Source organism: Equus przewalskii, chromosome 15 (genome assembly GCF_037783145.1).
Source record: "Equus przewalskii isolate Varuska chromosome 15, EquPr2, whole genome shotgun sequence".
Lineage (NCBI taxonomy): Eukaryota > Metazoa > Chordata > Mammalia > Perissodactyla > Equidae > Equus > Equus przewalskii.
The window spans coordinates 1,042,091-1,061,910 of NC_091845.1; the positions used below are offsets into that span (position 1 = coordinate 1,042,091).

General features: G+C 64.4%; 1 protein-coding gene across 1 annotated transcript in view; it reads left to right on the top strand.

The window, feature by feature from the left end:
- The first annotated feature begins 2,873 nt into the window (after window positions 1-2,873).
- The window catches only part of PLXNA1 (plexin A1), a 54,508-nt gene continuing 37,561 nt past the window's right edge, over window positions 2,874-19,820 (top strand). The window contains exons 1-3 of the mRNA XM_070576444.1: window positions 2,874-3,069; window positions 8,432-9,692; window positions 11,641-11,823. Coding sequence (XP_070432545.1) covers window positions 8,454-9,692; window positions 11,641-11,823 — 1,422 coding nt within the window. The 5' untranslated portion in view covers window positions 2,874-3,069; window positions 8,432-8,453. The remainder of the gene's footprint in view (window positions 3,070-8,431; window positions 9,693-11,640; window positions 11,824-19,820) is intronic.

Consider the following 19,820-nt stretch of genomic DNA (forward strand, 5'->3'; position numbering starts at 1 on the left):
CATCTTTTGTCAAGTATATATGCATTGCTAATATATTTCCCTAAATCCTGGCTTGTCTTCCTATCTCTTTCATAACTTTTAATGAACAAAAATAACTAATTTTAAGGTAGTCAAAATGATCCATATTTTCCTTTATTAATTTTGACATATTGTTGAAGAAGTGCTTCCCTAGCTCATGGTCATAAAGATAACCTGCTTTATTGTCTTATAAAGACTTGCTGTTTTCTTCACCATGCTCCAGTCCAGGCCCCCCTGGAACTGACGGTCGCGCACCATGCTCGAGCGTCAATCAGACTTCCATCTTGAAAGGACCTTGCTGCTGCCAGAAAGGTGATGCGAGCAGGAGCAGGGCCTGCAGCAGGGTTGCACGAGCCCTGGAGGGGAGGAAGAGTGTCCAGGAGGCCTCTGGGCTTCCTGCTTGGGCAGCCGTGGGATGTGAGGGTGCCAGGTTAACTGTGACCTTGGCCACCACCCAGAGCCCAGTGGCCCTCCTGAGCTTCCCCCAGAGACAGCTGGAAATAGGGGCAGACCCTAAAGAGAGGCCCCAGCTCTTGGGGACTGTTGTGCACAGAGTGAGAAGGGCCTTGAGTGGCGCCTCCCTCAGTGGCCCCCTGGAGGGTAGGTGGCAAAGGAGCCGGCAGAGAGGTGGGGACAGCCCTTGAGCCCACCCAGAGTGAGCACAGATGGGCATTTTCTCAGGCCCTTGTGCCTCCTCCCTGGAGCTCTGTCAGGCAGTCTCCGACGCCCAGTTCACAGATGAGGGAGCAAGGCTCTGAGGGCAGATGGGGCTCGCTGTACGTTAACCAGCCAGGGTCCGTACCCAGGGGCACGTGGCACAGAAGTCCATGAGGAAGGAAGGACCTCGGGCCTTGTTGGGGGGGGGGGCGCGGTAGGGGGTGTCTGTGTGTGTGTGCTCACGCACGTGCATGCACACACATGCAATGTAGCAGAGTGGTTGAGTTGGGACCACAGACTATGAAGCTAGACTGCCAGGTAGGCCTCTCAGCTCTGACACCTACCAGTTGGGTTAACTTGGGCAAGTCACTTCCCCTCTTTAAAACATAAAATGTAAAATGTAGCAGATCCTTGTGTAGAGTCAACACCATATTAGCACTCGTTCAATAAAATAGTAAATAGGAGTTTTGAAAAAGATGCTCCCCCTCATTCAGGGACGTGCAAATTAAAACCATTATGCAAAGCCAGTGTGTACCACCAGACTGCCAGAAACTCAAGAGTGCAGTACCAAGTGTGGGTGAGGAAGGGGCTGCCCGGACCCTCCGCCTGACGGCTGGGAGTGCAAACTGGGGCCATCGCTTGAGAAAACTGTTTTTCAGTATCCAGGAAGCTCAGCGTGGCCCTCCCCAGCGACCCTGCAATCCGCACGTCTAACGCACCCAAGCGCCTGCACAAGATGTCCGTCACAGCCCGACCCGCAGTGGCCCACACGGGGGCAAGGGTGATCAGCACCACGTGCGGCCTCTACAAAGCAGAGGAACAAACTGTCAGCGCCGGCCCGCTGGCCCTCAGGCCGGAAGATCGCATCGCTGCGACGTCCCGAGGCAGCACCGCAAAGCAGCCAGCCGCTCCGGGAGACAGACACAGTCGAACCCAGAGGAAAAGAGGAAAAGTTTAACTCAGAAACTAGGATGGGGCTGTGTGAGGGGACGGAGGGGACAAGACGGGAGGGACCCCTTGGCCAGGTCTAAGTTCCTTACCCTGGACTGTGCGGCTTTCCTTTTCTGTAGGGATGACAGCCAGGTTCTCACAGCAAAAACCCCTCCAACGGCTCTCGCTGCTCGTCCCCACCCCTCACCCTCCCACTACAAGGCTTTCTTGTCCTTGGGGTTCTATTATTGTGCGCTTCTGTCGCCTCCCCTCACCTGGGCCTTGTGCTTTCCGCGGGGAGCCCTTCCCATGCCCCACCTTCGGGGTGGCTCTCAGAACGCGCAAGCCCGCCGAATGGGCAAGTCACAGGGCGACTGTCCTCCGCCCCGCCGCTGGGCCGTGGGGCCGGCGCGCTCAGTCTCACGGGGGACCAGTGGGCAGCCTCGGCCGCTTGCCCCACTCGGCGCACCTGGTGCAACCCGGCCCCGCAGTGCCCCGCCCCCTGGCCCCGCGAACCCAACCCCGTGTCCCTCTGCACCCCCAGCCTCCCCGAACCGGCGTCTCCGCACCACCTGCGCCCCCGGCACACACGAGTACCCCGGCCCCCGCGCCCCCCGCACACCGGTCTCCCGCTCCCTGCGGCCCCCGCACACCTGGGTCCCCACGACCCCGCACCCCGTCCCTGCACTCCTTTGCCCACTGGTCCTCCGTCCTGGGACCCCCGGGTCCGCGTCCCGCCACGCCAGCACCTGGGGGCTCTGGGTCGAAGTCTCCCCAAAGGCAGCGTCCCCATCAGTTAACGCAGTTGCTGCAGGGGTGTCGCGCGGGTCGGCCGACAGGAGGCGCAGTGGGGCTCACCGCCAGGGCGCCCACCCACCAGCAGATGCGCTCCGAGGCCACGGACCGGGGACCCACGGCTCTGCATGACCCCGGGCACGGGGCTCTCCGTCCTCCGGCCTCAGTTTACGCTTCCTGAATGGAGTTTGCGCTCCCAGCCCGGACTCACGCAGGCAGGGCCATGCCCCTAGGACACGGGCCCAGGGCAGCCCGGGCGTGGGTTCCTGGGACGCCCCGCCCAGGCCCCGCACCTCCCAATTAAGGCGGGCGCTGCATCGCCCTTTGAACGCGCGCGGTGGGCCCGGCCGACGCGCGGAGCGGGACAGAGCGCCCTCTGGAGGCCGCCGCCAGCCCCGCCCCCCGCCCCGCCCCCGGCCCCGGGCGGCGCATGCGCGCGGTGCACGGCTCCGCGGGCGGCGAGAGCGAGGCCGGTCCGCATCCGCGCGGCGCTCGGCGCCCCATTCATGCTGGGCAGCGGCGGCGCGGCCACGCAGCGGAGCCCGGGCGCGGCGGCCTCGGCCTGGGCGGCCTGCGCGGCTTCGGCGGCCCCGCGGCGGGGCGGGCGGCGGCGGCGCGGGCGGCGGGGCGCGGCGATGGCCGGCGGCGGGGCGCGCCCCGGGGCAGCCCGTGAGTAGGGGCGCAACTTTCCCCGCGGCGGGCCGGGCGGGGGTCGGGCCCGGGCGGGCGGAGGGCGCGCCGGGGGGGCTCCCTGGGCGGCCTCGGCGGGTCGCAGGGCACGGGCCGGGCGGCGGGCAGTGCGCGGGGACTGCGGCGCGCGTGTCCGCGGGTCCGCGTGTCCCTGCGGCTCCGGCCCGGCCCCCGCGTGTGTCCGGGCGCGGCCGCGACGCCGGCGGCGAGCTCTCCGTGTCCCCTCCCGGCCGGGTCGGACCGGCCCTGGCCCCGCGCCGCCGGCCCGCCCGCCAGCTTCGGGGCAGCGCTCCAGGCGACGCGGGGGCCGGGGGCCGGCGCTGCCCCCTCCTCCGAGGCGGGAGAGAAAGTTTGCGGCGGCCCCGCCGGGAGGGCCCTGCGGATGCCCAGGCCGAGCCCGGGGCTGGAGCGCGGACCTCTGGCGGGGCCGGGCTGGGCAGGCCGGGGCCGGCTGCGCGGCCGCCTGGGCAGGGCCGCGGGGGCCGGAGCAGGTCGTGCGGGCTGCGCCCTCGCCGGCCCTCAGGGCGCCGGGTGGAAGTTGGAGCCGCTTCCTCGGAACCCACGCCCGCCCCCGCCCCTCTGGCCCGCGGTGCGGGGAGGTGGGCGCTGTGTCCGCCCCGGGCCCGCCGGGCCGCGCGCCCAGCCTGGGAGGGGGTGGTGCGGGTGCCCACGGGAGGCCGCCCTCCTCGCCCGGGCCTCCTCGGCCTCCCCCTCGCGGGGCCTCTCCAGGGTCAGCCGGCTTTCCTCCGAGGCTTCCGATTGCTTCCTGGACAGTCCTGGGCCTGGTGTGCGGCATAGCTGGAGGCGGCGGGGCTGACTCGGGAAAGGGGGAGCGGGGCTCCAGGGGGGCCCTGCTTGCTGCGAGATCCCAGATGCAGCCGGGAAATGGGGTGAGAGGGGCTCCACTGGCTGCTGAGAGCTTGGAGCTGCCCCTGGCTCGTCTGTGGGGTGCGGGGGCCACGCCCCTTGAAAGAAAGGGGTGTGTGTGTGTTGGGGGTTCTGTGGACCGGGCCTCTGCCCCCTGCGCCTGGCGTCCGCGGCTTATGGCTGCTCCGCCTCCTGTGCGGAGGCCGGTTGTCTGGATCTGTGCGGGGGTGGGGCTCAGCCTTTGCCCCTCTGGCCCTCCGGAGCACGCCCCAGGTCCCCGCGGCTCCCTGCTGCTTTGGGGTGTGCAGGAGAGACCAGGCGCTGCGCCAGGCAGCCGCGACTCTGCCTGGCCCTTGAGGAGCGCCCAGGGCAGTGCCAGAGGCAGAGGTGAAAGCCAGCGACTCCCTTCAGGGCCAGGCTGCCGGTCAGCCTGGGAGAGTGGCCTAGAGAAGCCCAGGAAGGGTGGTTCTGGCAGAGGGGACAGCACAGGCGGAGGTCTGGCGGGCCACTGTGTGGCTGAGGGGTGTGCTTGGGGCCGGGGACAAATGAGGTGCGCAGGTGGACAAAGCCGGCATCCCTTTGCTGGGCCCCTGCGGCCCCCTGGTCATTGCCTTTGTGTTTTGGTCCCCCCAGGAAGGTGTTGTATCTAGAACTGCTGGTCAGGAGGAGGAGGCACCTTGGGGGTAAGGCCCAAGTGGTGGGTGCTTTTTCTGAGGAGCAGGACTCCAGTGCCCCCAGATCCGGGTCCCTTAGGACTCACTCGGTGGGAGGGCAGGGCAGCTTGCGCAGGATCACCTGCCAGGGCCTCTGTTAGGGGGAGGGAGGATGACAGGGGCAGCCCTCTGCCCAGGTTGCTGATGGGGGACCACTGGGCAGGATGACATTGTCTTCTCTGTTCCCCCCCCCCCCCGCCCCAAACTGTCTGAGCCCCAGAAGGATCCAGAGCTGGAGGACGTGGGGACTGGCCTCTCCCTCTGTGAAGAGGGCTCTGAGGGCCTTTGTTTCTCAGGCTGAGGAGGAGTGGTGGTGGCGGCCGGGGCCCTGGAGAGGGAAGGGGACGTTGCTGCCTCCATGCTCTGCTGGACAGCTGAGCCCATCCTGTGCAAGAGTGGAGCCCACTGTGCCTTGGCCCCGTCTGTTTCTGTATTGGCCTCTGTCTCCTTGGCTAACCCCAGTCGGCACACCTGACACCAGTTCAGCTTCTCCCTCCCCAGTCTGACTGTGACTGTCCCCCGGCACAGCCCCCTGCCCGTGCGGGAAGCTGCAGTCGCTCCCATAGCCCTCTCCACATGGTCCAGCAGGTTCCACTCCCAGGCCTTTTGTCTTGCTGCTCTGCCACCCAGGATGCCCCCTCTCCCGCCAGCTCAGTGTGTCTGGTCTTTCTAGAACAGGTGGAAAGGCCCCCTGGAGGAGCCCCCCAGACCACAGTGGCCACTTCTGCTCCCCTTCCAGCTGCAGAGTGCAGCGTCTGTTAGTATGCCTCCCCAGCCCAGCATGGTCCCCCCAGCCCCCAGGCCTGGCTCTGGAGTAAATGCCTTCTTCCTGAGCACACCAGAGGTTCGTGGGAGTCCAGCCCAGCAGGTCGGTTGGCCGTCCAGGTCTGTGTAGGAGCGTGGGATTCCATCCCTGCCGAGACTGGCTGGGTGACCTTGGGTCTATCTGAGCCTTGGGCCCCATATCTCTAAGATGAGGGAAGTGACCCAGATGTCTTCAGTGGCCCTTGTGAGATGGCGGCCATGAGGGACTAGCCTGGGCATAGGATCCCCCTTTCCTGGCTAGCAGCCCCGTGCCCCTCGGCTGGTCCCTCCCCGGCAGGCTCTCTTGGGGGGAGGAGGAGTGGGCCCAGGGCCAGGCTGGAGTTTGGATGGTCGCTTCTTCAGCCGGGTGCCTCCTGTTTAATGTGAGAAGCGGGGCCTGTGACTGCATTAAGCTGTGTGTAATTACCCGGAGGAGGGGAGCCCGCCCCTGGTAATTGCAGGCCTCTTTGAACTGGGGATGGGGAGGGGTTTGTGTTTTCTTTGGAGCTCACATGCCCTCAGCTTGCAGCCCAGGCCCTGCTCCAGTGTGAGGAGCCTCTTCTCTGGCTCCCAGTGTGCCTTGGGCTCCTGAGCTGGGGGCAGGGGTGGTGGGCTGGGGCCTCCTCTGCCGACCGCCAGCAGAGGTGCCTGTCAGCCGTAGTTCCTGGGGCGATGTCTGGGTGGAGCTCCTCAAGGAAAGGCAGCTGACAGCCTGCTGGGGGGCCCTGCAGGGCAGCACGGCCTGGTTTTCTTGCTGTGGGATGCTGACTAAAGCTCCTCGCTTTCTGAGCCTCAGTTTCCCCACCTGAGCGGCGGATTTAGGCCTTCACTGGGCAGAGGGTGTATAGGGAGTGAGAACAAGGTAAGGGAGCAGGTCTTGCTCTGCCCAGGACTCATTCATTCATTCACAAGTATTGGGTCCTGGGGTCAGCTTTGGGGGTACAGTGGCAAACCACAGCCAGGCCCCCCTCCCATGGAAGAGCGTCTGGGTACGATAAGTAGCAAAACCATTAGCAGGTCCTGTGCTGCGAATTAAAATGGGGTAACTGATTGAGAGGAGCGGCTGCTGCCTTCAGCCAGTACAACGGCAGATGTAGCTGAGACCCAGGCAGGGGTGAGGCAGGGAGGGAAGAGCGTCCCAGTAGAGGAGATAGCAGGTCCAAAGGTGCTGTAGGGGCAGACATGGGGGCCCAGAGGCCGACTCGTCTTGTCTGGCAGCCAGCTGCCTTGTGGGTAGCTGCCAACCTGGACTGGGCAGAAGGCACCCATTTTTTGGGCCTCAGCTTCCCCTCCTGTAAAATGGGGCCACTGAGCTATACGTGGGGCATTGTCTAGGAGCAAAGGGTGTGTGCAGCTTCCGCTGGCGCCTGCCTGCAGTCGGGGCTCAGCATGCCTGTGGTCAGTCTCTAGCCAGGAGTGGGGTGAGAGGCCCTAGCCCATCTGGCAGAGCCAGGGCGGGGTCCCTGCTAGCCCTGAGAGGTCCTCCTGCTGACGGCATCTTCCCTCTTTCACCCATGAGAGGGGCTGTCGTCATCCCCATTGACAGATGGAGAGACTGAGGCTGGGAAAGAGGCACGACCCCATCAGGCTGCATGGCTACAGAACAGCAGAGTCTCGATTTAACCCCAGTGCCTGACTGCCAACTTCTGGGCTGCGGGGCATGAGACTTTTCCAGAGGAAAGGGGGCCACGGCAGGGTTTGGGGGAGCCGATGACCTCATGTGCAGTTGAGAAAAGTGGCCCAGGCTACTTCAGAGTCAGGGCTGTAGCTGGATGTGAGTGGAGGGGCTGAGTGGAGGGGCCGAGTGCTACGGTCGTCTGCGTGGGAGGGGGCGGGCAGTGCGGGGCAGGTTTGCGGGTGAGACTGATGGGTCTTGGTGGTGAGCGTGACCAGGGAAGTGAGGGTGAGGGTCGGGGGAGATGCGGGGGCCTGTACGAGGGCGACCGTGCAGGGAGCTTGTCGGGGAGGAGTGGGCCTGCAGGTGGAGGTGAGCCTCTGGGTGGCTCAGCCGGGCATCTGGGTGGGGGTGGAGGTGCCAGCGGCTGGGGAGAGAGGGCCAGTGCTGTGCTGCTGAGCCCCTCCCCTTGGAGGAATTCCTCTTTCCTTGGAGTTGAGTCAAGGGGAGCTAAGAGCCTGGGAGGGCCAGTGCTGCAGTCAGAGTCGGGGGTGGGGGCACCGGTTGGCTGGAGGTGGGGATGGTGGGTGAGAGGTGCACACAGCTTGGCTTCTGGATCATTCCTCAGAGTGCAGGGCTTGAGGTCTGGCGAGGGAATGGGCCACTGTCAGCCAGTGAGTGGTCCCAGGGCCAAGGTGACCCAGACTGCCTTCTGCCTGCGCTGAGGATTGCTGCTTGGGGGCTGTGGGCATACGTGTCCTCGTTGGTCGTGGGGGTGGTGCCTGTAGGAGGCCTGTCCAGGGCCTGTGAGGGAGCACGAACCCCAGAACCTCAGGCAGAGAGGTGGTCACCCACGCTGGGAGCTCGGAGCCGTGGACTCTTGCTCCCTAGGGCATGGGGACATGGCTCTGAGTCAGAAGGTGGTGGCCTCTGGATTGGGTCAGTTGGACTCCAAAGTCTAGACCCTGACCCCGTCATCTTCCTCCTTGTTCCTGGGTGCATTTCTCTCTTTTCCCTGCAATGGCGGTCCTTCTTACTGATGCAGCGCATCTGGTGGCTGGGCAGGGGTCCTGTGCTGCCCGTGGTGGTTATGGGCTTGTTTGTTTTGTGACCCCTGCTGCGCCGCTTGCTGCTGTTAGGGCTTCAGGCCCAGGAGGTGCCCTCTTGGCAGCTCTGGCTTCTCCTCGAGGGTTAGTCACGCCCCTGCAAGTGGGACGTCCCAGCACGGCGTGGGCACACAGAGCTCAGGCGACAGCGCAGGTGTGTGTGGCGGGTGTGTGCTCTCCTGCGGGTGAGTGCTGTGCTCATGTTTGTACGCTCTGTCTGTGCGTTCTCCTCGCAGGGCTGCGGCTCCCAGCCCCGTGATGCACGTCCCTGCAGGACCTGAGTGCCTGGGCCCGAGGCCCCGGCCCGCCATGCCGCTGCCTCGTCTGAGCCCACGGGCATTACTGATGCTGCTGCTGCTGCTGGGGAGTGCACAGGCGGCGGTGGCAGGTGTGCCCGGGGCAGCCGGGGGTCTGCGGCCCACCTTCCGCACCTTTGCTGCCAGTGACTGGGGCCTCACGCACCTGGTGGTCCACGAGCAGACGGGCGAGGTGTACGTGGGTGCGGTGAACCGCATCTACAAGCTGTCGGGGAACCTGACGCTGCTGCGGGCCCACGTGACGGGCCCCGTGGAGGACAACGAGAAGTGCTACCCGCCCCCCAGCGTGCAGTCATGCCCGCATGGCCTGGGCAGCACCGACAACGTCAACAAGCTGCTGCTCCTGGACTACGCGGCCAACCGCCTGCTGGCCTGCGGCAGTGCCTCCCAGGGCATCTGCCAGTTCCTGCGGCTGGATGACCTCTTCAAGCTGGGCGAGCCACACCACCGCAAGGAGCACTACCTGTCGAGCGTGCGTGAGGCGGGCAGCATGGCGGGCGTGCTGATCGCCGGGCCGCCCGGCCAGGGCCAGGCCAAGCTCTTCGTGGGCACGCCCATCGACGGCAAGTCGGAGTACTTCCCCACGCTGTCCAGCCGCCGGCTCATGGCCAATGAGGAGGATGCCGACATGTTTGGCTTTGTGTACCAGGACGAGTTTGTGTCGTCGCAGCTCAAGATCCCCTCGGACACGCTGTCCAAGTTCCCGGCCTTCGACATCTACTACGTTTACAGCTTCCGCAGTGAGCAGTTTGTCTACTACCTCACCCTGCAGCTGGACACGCAGCTGACCTCGCCCGATGCCGCCGGCGAGCACTTCTTCACCTCCAAGATCGTGCGGCTGTGCGTGGATGACCCCAAGTTCTACTCCTATGTCGAGTTCCCCATTGGCTGCGAGCAGGCAGGCGTGGAGTACCGCCTGGTGCAGGACGCCTACCTGAGCCGGCCCGGCCGCACCCTGGCCCGCCAGCTGGGCCTGGCCGAGGACGAGGACGTTCTGTTCACCGTGTTCGCGCAGGGCCAGAAGAACCGCGTGAAGCCGCCCAAGGAGTCCGTGCTGTGCCTCTTCACACTCAGGGCTGTCAAGGAGAAGATCAAGGAGCGCATCCAGTCCTGCTACCGCGGGGAGGGCAAGCTCTCACTGCCCTGGCTGCTCAACAAGGAGCTGGGCTGCATCAACTCGGTGAGTGGGCACACCCTGGGGCCTCCCTGTTCTCATCTGAAACAGTAACAACAATGCTGAGTGCGTGCCCGTGTGGTGCTTGTCCTGTGCTAGGTGCCACCATTGGCCCCATCTCCCAGATTGTCGGGGTTGCACTGGGGCCTCAGCCTCTGAGCCTGCTCCCAGTCCAGGCTGTTTTACTCCTTTAGAAGATGGGGTGGCAGGACCGTGTCCTCTACTGTGGCCCTTGGAGCACTGACCACATGCCGGGCACTATTCTGGATGCTTGTGGCCCCTGTCTTGTCCCCATTTTATAGACAAGGCTCAGAGAGGTGAGATGACTTGCCCAGGGTCGCACAGCCAGTAAGAGGCAGAGCTGGGGCCTGGCCACATTCGGGTGGACCCTAGACACTGTCCCCCGACATGCCCCTGGCAAGCAGCTCTGCTCACACTTCCTAGGCATCTGTGTGCCTGCCCTCTGGGCCTCTCTGCCCTTGCCTGGCAGTGGGAGCTGATGAAACCAGGCCTGACATTGGGTGGCCTGAGTGCAGGGGTGCTGGGTGCTCAGTAACCGGCAGCTGGAGCATCATCTGTAGGTCCTGATGAGGCTGGCCTGGGCCAGCTGCTTTTCGGGGAGCATCTCATGCACACCCCCAGGTGTTAGGAAACCTTGTTTTTTCAAGGAAGACCCCCCCCAGCTCAGAGGGGTAAGGGATGGCAGGGTCACCCAGGTCGGGGTCCTCCAGAGCCAGGCCTCAGCTCTTGCTGCTGGGACTCACTGGGTGGCCCAGGGAAAGCCCATCCCTTCAGTTTCCCCACCTCTGTACTGGGAGTGATACTGGCAGAGTGGGACAGCAAGGGTCCCTTTGGCCCTTCTTTCTCAAGTCTGCCACTTTCGTGTGGCTGGGGCCCATCATGACAGGGCCATCCTTCACATCGGGGGCATGGGTGTGCTAGGCCAATGCATTGTCTGTCCTTCCCTTGGCCTAGCAAGGAAGGCGTTTTATCTCTGTCGTACAGATGGGGAAACTGAGGCTTAGAGGGGCGGGCCTGCTGAGGTCACACTGTGTGGTCCGCCTGCCCTGTGCCCTGGCTGGGCCGCCCCTCGCTGGTGTTGCTCCCCCTCGTTCCTCTCATGCCCTGTGCCCTCTTCCTCACAGGCCCTGGGGCCCCGCCAGGACCCTCCGGCCCAGCCCCGACCTGGTCTCCCTCACCCTTCTCCCCCCTCCTGGCTCCAAGCCCTGCTGGCCTTGCCTCCCCTGTTCTTCCCTCTCCCCCTGCAAACCTCAGACCCCCAGCTGCTGCAGGGTGTCCCCTTCCATCCACCCAGATCCTGCCTCGTCTGCCCTGCCTTCCGTCGGCCCTGCAGTGGAGCAGCCCCCAGCTTTTCCGGAACCTCACAGCATCGATCGCTCCCTGTATCATTGGCCACCTCCTCAAAGCCTCAAAGCCGGGCCCCTCCCTGTGTCTTTTAGGTGTGACCCCCGTCTACTGTCCTGAATGAACTCTCCCTGTGCCCCTCAGTGCCTCTGGCAGCTGCCCTCCCACTGCAGGCTGTTCCTTCCCCTCTCTGTGGCCGTTGCTCCCCCTCCCTGGCCTTCCCCCAGGTAGCCTCCTTTCTGACCACCCTCCCCCCCCGCCCCCCACCAAGGTAGGGTGCAGGGCATAGATGAGAAATGGGGCCTGCCTGGGCCTCAGCCGCCTTGAGGAGCCTTGGTTTCTTGGTCTGTGGGATGGGCCTGGGAATCCCTGATCCCCTAGATCTGTACTGGCTGCGCCCTGAGCTACAGCTGGCTCCTCTGTGGCTGCGTGCTTGCCTCTGAGGCCCCTCTGTGGGCCCCTGCTCCTCCAGCGCCACCCCCCAATCAGAGGGCCTGGCCAGTCCTGGCTTCAGGCTCCCTGCCCTCAGGGAGAAGGTGCTCGGGGCAGGCAGGACGGGCCTAGGGTCTCATCCTTTTCCTTCCCACAGCCCCTGCAGATTGACGACGACTTCTGCGGGCAGGACTTTAACCAGCCTCTAGGGGGCACGATCACCATTGAGGGCAGACCCCTGTTTGTGGACAAGGATGACGGGCTGACGGCCGTGGCTGCCTATGACTACCAGGGCCGCACCGTGGTGTTCGCTGGCACGCGCAGTGGCCGCATCCGCAAGGTTAGGCCCCCCGGGAGGTAAAGGGGGATGGAGCCTGGGACTGGGAGGGGGGCTGCGCCAGTGCTAGGCCCAGTGGCTGCAAGGGGCTCGGGCTGTCCACAGTTCCTTGGTGGGTCCCAGTTCCCCACTGCCTCCCTTTGCCTGCCCCTGCCATGAGGCTGCTTCCACGTCTGGGGCGTGTAAAGGCCCCACTGGGTGTGCGGGGTCTGAGGGTAAGTCGGGGCTTGCAAGGGCCTGGCCACCCTGCCATCCCCCTGGGGCGGGCCCCGCTCTCCAAGGGCGCAGAGACCTCCTGGGAAGGCTGTGTGTGGGTGTTGGGTGCAGGGCACAGCTGCGTGGCCCCCTCCCCTCCTGGGATCCAGTGTCTGCTGAGGCAGCACTTTGCCGGGGCGGCCTGGTGGCTGGCCCCCCGCCCTGCATGGAGGCAGCAAGGCCAAGGGCAGGCCAAGGGTAATACCCCCCACGACCCCCACTGGCTGCTGTGAGAGGAGTGTGGTGACCACAGAGTGCCGAGAGACCAGCTCTGGCCTCTGTGGGCTCCTCGGGAGGGGTGGGGACGCCGTGAAGCAGGCCTGTCTGTTGACAGCCAGTGTTGCTGCGTGGAGCGGGTACGGAACTGGGTTGGGGGTGCTTCCTGGAGGGCAGGCCGAGGGCAGCCACCTCGTGGATCAGGCCTGACTTGGTGGGTAGGTGGGGACAAAACCAGGGTAGGGCTGACCCGCTGTGGAGGAAGTTCCCGAGTGACTGTAGAGTGTGGGGGTGCCTGGGAGCCCCAGGGAGTCGGGGCAGGGCCTAATGGATGGAATAACAACTGTCCCGAGGCCTGGTGCTGACACAGCTCCCTGCTGGCTTGCGCCCGTGGGTGGGACTGGGCCTGCGCCAGCGAGGGCCTTGCCTGCTGTCAGCCCCTGGGCTGGGCTTTGCTGGGGGTGGTCTCCCCATCTCTGCCATGGTGGGTGCCCTGGGAATTGTGTCCCACCACTTGCTGGCTCTGTGATCTCTGGGGAGGGACCCCCCCACCCTGCCCCCAATCCTCAACTTTCCCATCCATGAAATGAGCCTGATGTGTGGGTTCTGGGCTCTGGTGACTGTGGGGCAGCCTGGGGTGGGGTTGCTGTGGGGTTCTGCTCACAGTGGCTGTGAGGAGGGCCTGCTCAACTCAGGCGTTCCGCTGGCCAGTGGGGACAGGTGGCAGGCCAGCTCAGACCCCCGCCGCCATCCCTGGGCAAGCCTTGTGCCCTTAGAGCCCCAGTCGCTGGCATGATCCACCCTCTGCAGCCCTGGTACTAGGGTGACTGCCTGGGGCCCTGGTCTCAGGCCCCCAGCCCAGCATGCACTTCCTCTTCCTGCCTTCCTTCCAGAGAGGGAGCATGTGGCTGGGCGGCAGGAGAAGGAGCCCGCAGAGCCCCCAGTGGGTGTGTGTCTGGTGGCTTGTGCCTGGCGGGGCCTGTGCTTCTGTAGCAAGAACCTCCCCCTGGGGCAGGGGCCGTGGGGTGAAGCTGGCTTGGAGACGTCCTGTAGGGTGCCCCAGAGTCTATCACCCGGCAGGAGGCTGGGCTCCTAGGGCTGGGAGTGGCCCTTTTGATGCCTGGGGGCCTGGCAGGCAGCTGGCCGAGGCGCCATCTGTGCCCACAGGCCACCCTGTGAGGCTGGGAGAACAGGTTGGCCCAGCCCTGTCTCCCGCCACCTCCCTGCCTCCCAGCCTCACTCCCCCGCCCTGCCCCAGGGCCACTGTCTGGCTGGGGCTTTGTGAGTCCAGTTGGTCCTGCTCTTCTGCCTCCCTGTCCCAGTCCCACAGAGGAGAAACTGAGGCCTGGAGTGTAGACCTTCAGTTGGGCCTGGGCCCATCCATGAGCAGAGGCAGCCTTGGTCTTGGCTTGGGGAAGCTACAGTCAGAGGTCCCCCTCTCCTCTCTTCTCCCTCCCCCGTCCTCCTCTCCCCACCCCTGCCTCCCAGAGCCCGTCCTGGGCACTGGCTCCCTCCACCCCTGGTACATCCGGCCCGGGCACCATGCACTGTGCATGAGTGGACAGTGCCCTTTGTGGGTGTGTGGGTCAGCAGTGCCCAGGGGCTGCCAGCCTAGTGGCGGCAGAGCCCGAGAGTTGTGGAATGAAATCTGTGTTGGTGTTGAGGCTCTCCCAGAGAGGTGGGTCCCGCCTTGCTCCCCACCCGCCCCCGGAACCACTTCCCCCTACATCCACTGGCCTGAGTTGAGGGCCCCGGGAAGCTGTCTTGTGCTTGCTCACCTCCAGTGGCTGATCTTTCATGCTCCAATCTCCTACAAATGACCAAGCCACGGCAGTGCCTGGTGAAGTCTGCAGCTGGCCACCTAGCCTCTCCGAGCCTCGATTTCTCTGAGCCCAGTGTGAGGAAGGACGAGAGGATGCCCCAGAGCCTGGCACACCTGCTCCCATCAGGATGCACAGTGGGCACTCACGTGTGGTGGGGTCTCACAAGTCCTCACAATGACCCTGTCATTCGTTTGACAGATGGGGAAACTGAGGCATGTGCCCAGGGTTACTGGCTCCAGGGTCCTCGCTCACACCTGCAGCCTCCGTTGCTTTTCTGTGGGTCCCTGGAGGAGAGGACATGGGGGCCCTACTTCAGTGACCCCCTCCGTCTTTGAAGAAGCCTGGGCTCTGGGGCAGCCCCTCCTCCAGGAGCCCCTGCCGCCCCCTTGAGCTACCAGCCTGCAGGAGTCTTTCTGTCCACAGCCCAGGGCATCAGCCAGTGGCTGCCCTGGGACCAGACCCGGCTCCAGCTCCCTCAGGGCCCACTCCTCCCGCCCTTCCTGCTCCCTGTTTCCTAGGACTTGTGGTGCCCTTGAGCCCCCAGTCCCACCACAGGGCATGTCTGCGGCAGAACAGGGGTCTAGAGGAAGGGGCGTCCCCGTCTCCTGACCCTCAGCTGGGGTTCCAGTCCCCCTCGGCCCACCCTGGCCCCGTAAACTCCCACAGGTCCCCACGCTAGACCTCCAGCCTTGAACCACGTGGAGGACACCTGCCTCCCGCTGGCACCTGCCTCTGCTTGGCTGGGGCCTGGCGTGCGGTAGCGGAGTTCCCTCTCCCGCCTGTTCTACCCGCCGCACCATGTCGTCCTGACTCAGCCAGGGAGGGGGTGGCCACGGTCCAGGAGCTGGAGTTGGGGCAGGCAGGGCACGGCGTGCCTTCTGGTCAGCCCGGCACTGTGCCCCTCCCTGTAGGCCTGCCCAGCACCCTCTCCTCCAGGCCCCCTCTCAGCTTTAAATGCAGGCCCTTCCCACCCTTGACTGGCCCAGGCCAGGCCCTGCCTTTTGGGCAAACTGCATGCTGTCTGCTGCCTTCTGTCCTCACCTCGTGCAGGAGCCTGGGCCTGGGGAACCCCCACCCACCGCCCCACTCAGGGGCAGGCCTGCTGTGCTGACACACCCCTGTGTTCCCCAGGCCTGGCTCTTCCTGGGCTTTAAAAAGCGACTGGGGAGATCCGGGGACGCGGCTGGCCCCAGGCCAGGCCCCGCCAAACGTGGTGTAAAATTGTAACCAATTAACTTAAGACCTGCCAACTTCAGCTGCTCAGGGCTGGCTGGGGGTGTCTCCTGACCCCTATCCTCCTAGGCTGAGCCCCCGCCCTCAGAGCCCCAGCCCTGCCTGTGCCTGCCATGGCCTCTGGGGACCCCTGGGCCCTGGCAGGAGTTCTCAAGGGCAACTTCTGGTTTGAGAGCTCTAGACTCAGCCCAGGTGGCCGTGGTGGGTGTGGGGAGAGCAGGCCCTGGACTCCAGCCAGCAGGGCCCACCCTGACTCCCCCTTTCTCAAAGCCAGGAGAGGGGCAGGCCCTGCCCCCTGGTCCCAGTGAGGCGTGGCCCTGCACTGGTCCTGTCCCTCTTGCAGGGCCCCGGGGCTGGGCTGAGGGATGGGGCTCCGCCCTGTGCAAGCACAGCCCTGCCTGCTCTGGTGGCCATGTTAGGCAAGAACGTGGTCCGTGTCTGCCTAAGCATCTGGTTTTTCAAGAGACTCTGGAAATCTGTATTTTGTGTGAGCTCTCTTGATTGTTAAGAGTTGGCAGCCAATCCACGTTTCTGGAAAGTGTTACGGGCCAACCCCAGGTGTGGTAGGCCACCAGATTGTTGCTGGAGATCTGGGCAGGTCCACTGGGGTGCCAGGCCTCGGGGTGGGACCCAAGGGACAACTGCCCAGCGGGACCAAGGGGCTGGCTGGGCCCGTCCGGGAGCCTGGCCAGCGGGGAGGCGTGCTCTAGCAAAGCTCCCTCATTCCTGGGCCTTGGTTTTCTTCCCCCAGCGCTGGATGGGTGGGCCTCCCGGGGGCTGTTGGGAGGCCCATGGGTAGGTTGCCATTCCTTCCCATGTGGTGACGTTCATGCAGAGGAGAGACCAAGGGCTGCGGCCACAGCACTCTGCCCCTGGCCCTGGGCCTGGCAGGCCACCGCCCTGTGCATGCAGACCTTGAGGACGTGCCTGCCGTCACCTGACCTCGGGCGTGAGCGCTTTCCTCATGGTTGCTGCGCACCTGCCGTGTGCTGCTCTGGGCCTGGGCTGCCAGGGACAGGGAGGCTTACCCTCCAGGGTCCTCATGTCTCTAGGAGCTTCCCTTTGGATGCACCTTCCCACTCCCCTGGTACCACTTTCTTCCAAGACAGGATTCTGAAATTCAGAGATCCTGAAAGTCGAGTGGCGCTTCTGGGACCTGTGTAGAGCAATTGTGAGCAAGTCCCCGCAGCTGGGGGGCCAGCGTGGGCCTCTTCTCAGGGTCCCCACGCCAGGGCCTCCCTGCTCTGGGCCGAAATCCCGCTTGGTGCAGCCAGCAGCAGCCCCGTTCACCAAAGCCTGGGTCTGTGCAGGAGGTGGGTGGGGGCCTGTCCTTGGGGGAGCCCCTGTGGGGCGGGGACAGGGACAAGGATGACGGCCCACAGGAGACGCTGGGCAAGACTGGGCCCTGGGCCCCCAGCCCCTCAATCCCAAGGGAGCAGCACCCTCCCCCAGCATGCTTCCTGTGGCCCTGTGGAGGTGCATCTCGTGTCTGGGGATGGCGCTGACTTCCAGCAACTTCCCCCCTAGAGGCTTGCAGAAGCTCCACAGGGCAGCCTGCCCCATTGGCATCTGTGGGCCCGGAGGTGATCTTGTCGCACTGACCTGTGAGCCTTGAGCACATACACACGGCTGCCTGCATTATGGCACAGCTCGGGGCAGGGACGTCCCCAGCATCCTGCCTGTGGCTGGTCTGTGACCAACGTCCATTCTGAAGTGTGACGTACCTACAGCCTTTGGTGTGCAACTCAGGAAGTGTCACACAGGAGCACATGGGCACCCTGTCCCCTTGAAGCCACCCCCTCAGTCACTCCCCTTCCCCAAGGGTCACTTTACTGGCTGACCTTTGTCCCGAGGGCTGTTTTCTGGTGTTTGGATGTTTCGTGGGTGAGTCGTTCAGTGCGCTTCCCCTTGTCCTCCTTTGCTTAAAGCTGGTGTGCGAGACTTGCGCCTGCTGTGGGCAGCGAGCTTGGTTCTGTCGCGGCAGTGTCGTGTGTTCCTGATGTGCACGTGGTGTGCTTCCTCTCTGTGTGGACGCATCGTCGTCTTGTGCAGGTCTGTGATAAGCAGGGCTGCTGTGTGCGTTTTTGTGCACATGTTCTGTGAGTGCAGGGCTGTGTTCCTGTTGGGTTTCTGCCTGGGGGTAAGGCTGCCGGGTCTGCATTACCTTTCTGTCCTGAACCTCTAGGACTGCCTGCGTTGCTGTTCCCAGGCCCAGGTGAAGGAGTGTGGCAGTGCCTGGCAGGGTGGTCGGTCTGTGGTCAGCTTGTAGCTGGGTGCTCACGGCAGTTTGCTGGGTCCCAGCCGCTCTTTCTTCCCCCGGGGTTGTTGGTAGGGAGTGGAGTCCCAGCGGCTTCCTGTGTGTCTTAGCTGCTGTGCCTGTGGGGCCCCCTGGGTGCACTGCCTCTTTCCGCAAGGGCAGTGGTCCCCGGAGCCTTTGGGTGGCATTGCATGGTGCCCTGTGGTCATCTGTGTGTCCTGGGGAGGGTGTGTATGTTCTTTCTGGTTTTCTTGGGCACGGCTGACCATGGTGGGCTGAGCCAGAAGGGCACAGGGACCTCTTGCCTATGGGTCTCCGGTGGCATCCCAGCTGCTCATCCCAGAGCAGGAGGGCGTGAGTGTTGCTTCTGCTTCCCCGCAGACAGTGGCCCGCAGGGTGGCCCCTGCGGGTGCCCAGAGTGTACTGCCCCAGGTCTGCACTCCAGGCCCATCTCCCTGCAGGGTCTGGCTGATCAGGCCTTAGCTCCAAGGGCACGCGGGCACCTTGGATAAGACGGCTGCTGTCACATGCAGGCCAACAGTGGCCTCCCTGTGCCCAGTGAGGGCCATGAGGGCCAGCCTCATGAGTGCCCGAGGTTGCCACCCACAGTGCACAGTGCCCTCTCCACAGGCAGACAGGGCGCTGCCCTCCGGGACCCATCCTCTCCGGGTTGGGGTGTAGGAGCCCCTGGCAGCACAGTGAGATGGGTACAGAGGCCAGAACAGCCCAGGGGGCTGGAGGGTCCACTGATAAGGGTGCTTTGGAGAGAGGGGACAGCTCGGCCAAAGCACAGAGGGGCCCCAGTGTGTGCTGGGAACTGAGCAATGCCAAGGGGGCCGGGGCCCCATGGTGGGAGAGACACCCCTTGTTCTGCATGTGGGAGACAGCTCCCTGGTGACCCTGCAGTGGTCAGCGTCATGGGCAGAGAGATGTCCCGCAGGGTTCTGGGAGAGGCTTTGGAGGTCTGGCCTGGGGCAGGCAGGCTGAGCACCAGGGTGGCCTTAAGAAAGTGGAAGGGGCTTGCATCTCCCTGCTGGTGCTTGGAGACCCAGAGGGCAGGGTAGTATGGGTGACGTGGGTCTGTGACATGGGTCTTGCACAGGAGGGCGGGCAGCAGATGACTCTTAGGTTTGAGACGAGGGCGCCCACCAGGTGGTTGCTGCCGCACCATTGCTGGCTGGATCCAGTGGTTAAATCTGGGGCTGCGGTGGGCACCCTGGCCATGTCCTGGTGAGGACAGTCCCAGTCAGGGACGTGGGACGGAAGGCCCAGCTTTGTGAGCCTCCACAGCAGTGGGCAGATTCCCTGGGGCAGCTGGGCATCTCTGCCTCATGACCAGATCTGGCCTTCAGGGCCCAGACTCCAGGCAGCTTCCAAGCAGCCTCCCCACTTTTGGAACAGCAAGCTGCTGAATTCCCATGCAGCCCTGTGAGGCGGCTGTCTGTCAGCAGATGAGGAGACCAAGGCTCAGAGGGGACCAGTGCTTGTGCGGGTTGGTCTCTGCTCTCTTCTGTCTGTGTTGAGGGTCGGGTGTGGGAGGGAAGAGATTCTTGGGACCCCTCCCCACCTCACCAGGTGTGTCTGGCCCAGTTATATCCTTTGGGCCTCCTACAGATCATGTTTTAATTATCCAATTAGTGCCAAGAGGAAGTTGCTAATTGCTTTTCCAGTATCAAATTCCTCTTGGCCTTTCTGAGAAGGGCCCCAGGAAGGGCCCTGGAACCTGCCCCCAGCCAGAGGAGGGGGTCCTGCGGCAGCCCGTGATGGGAGGCAGAGGAGTCTGGGAGCTGGGTCCGTGGGCGTCTCAGCCTTGGGCCCTGACCAGGAAGGAGAGGGGAGGACGGGCTCCGTGCCCCTTCAGGGTCCCGCACAGAGAGGGCAGCCAAGTTTCCTGCCCCTCATGCAGCCCCTTCCAGGACCACCCTGCCTCCCAGGGCTGGGACCAGGCTTGGCAGCTGCATCTGTTCAAAGCAGGGAGGCTGTGAGGCCCCAGCACCGTGGCCAGCTCGCTTGCTGGCTGCTGCCCCCTGTCCTCTGCCTGTTCCCCACCCCCAGTCCTGTCCTCCTCCTCCCCACGCCCACCCCCAGCTAGAGACCAAAAGTCAGCTCAGCCAGTGCACCTTCACTTCCCAGGTAGGGACATGCGGGCTGCCGTCTTGGGGTGGGCAGAGCAGGGAACTCTTTTCCCTCCCGAGTCGGGGCCAAGCTGGGCAGCC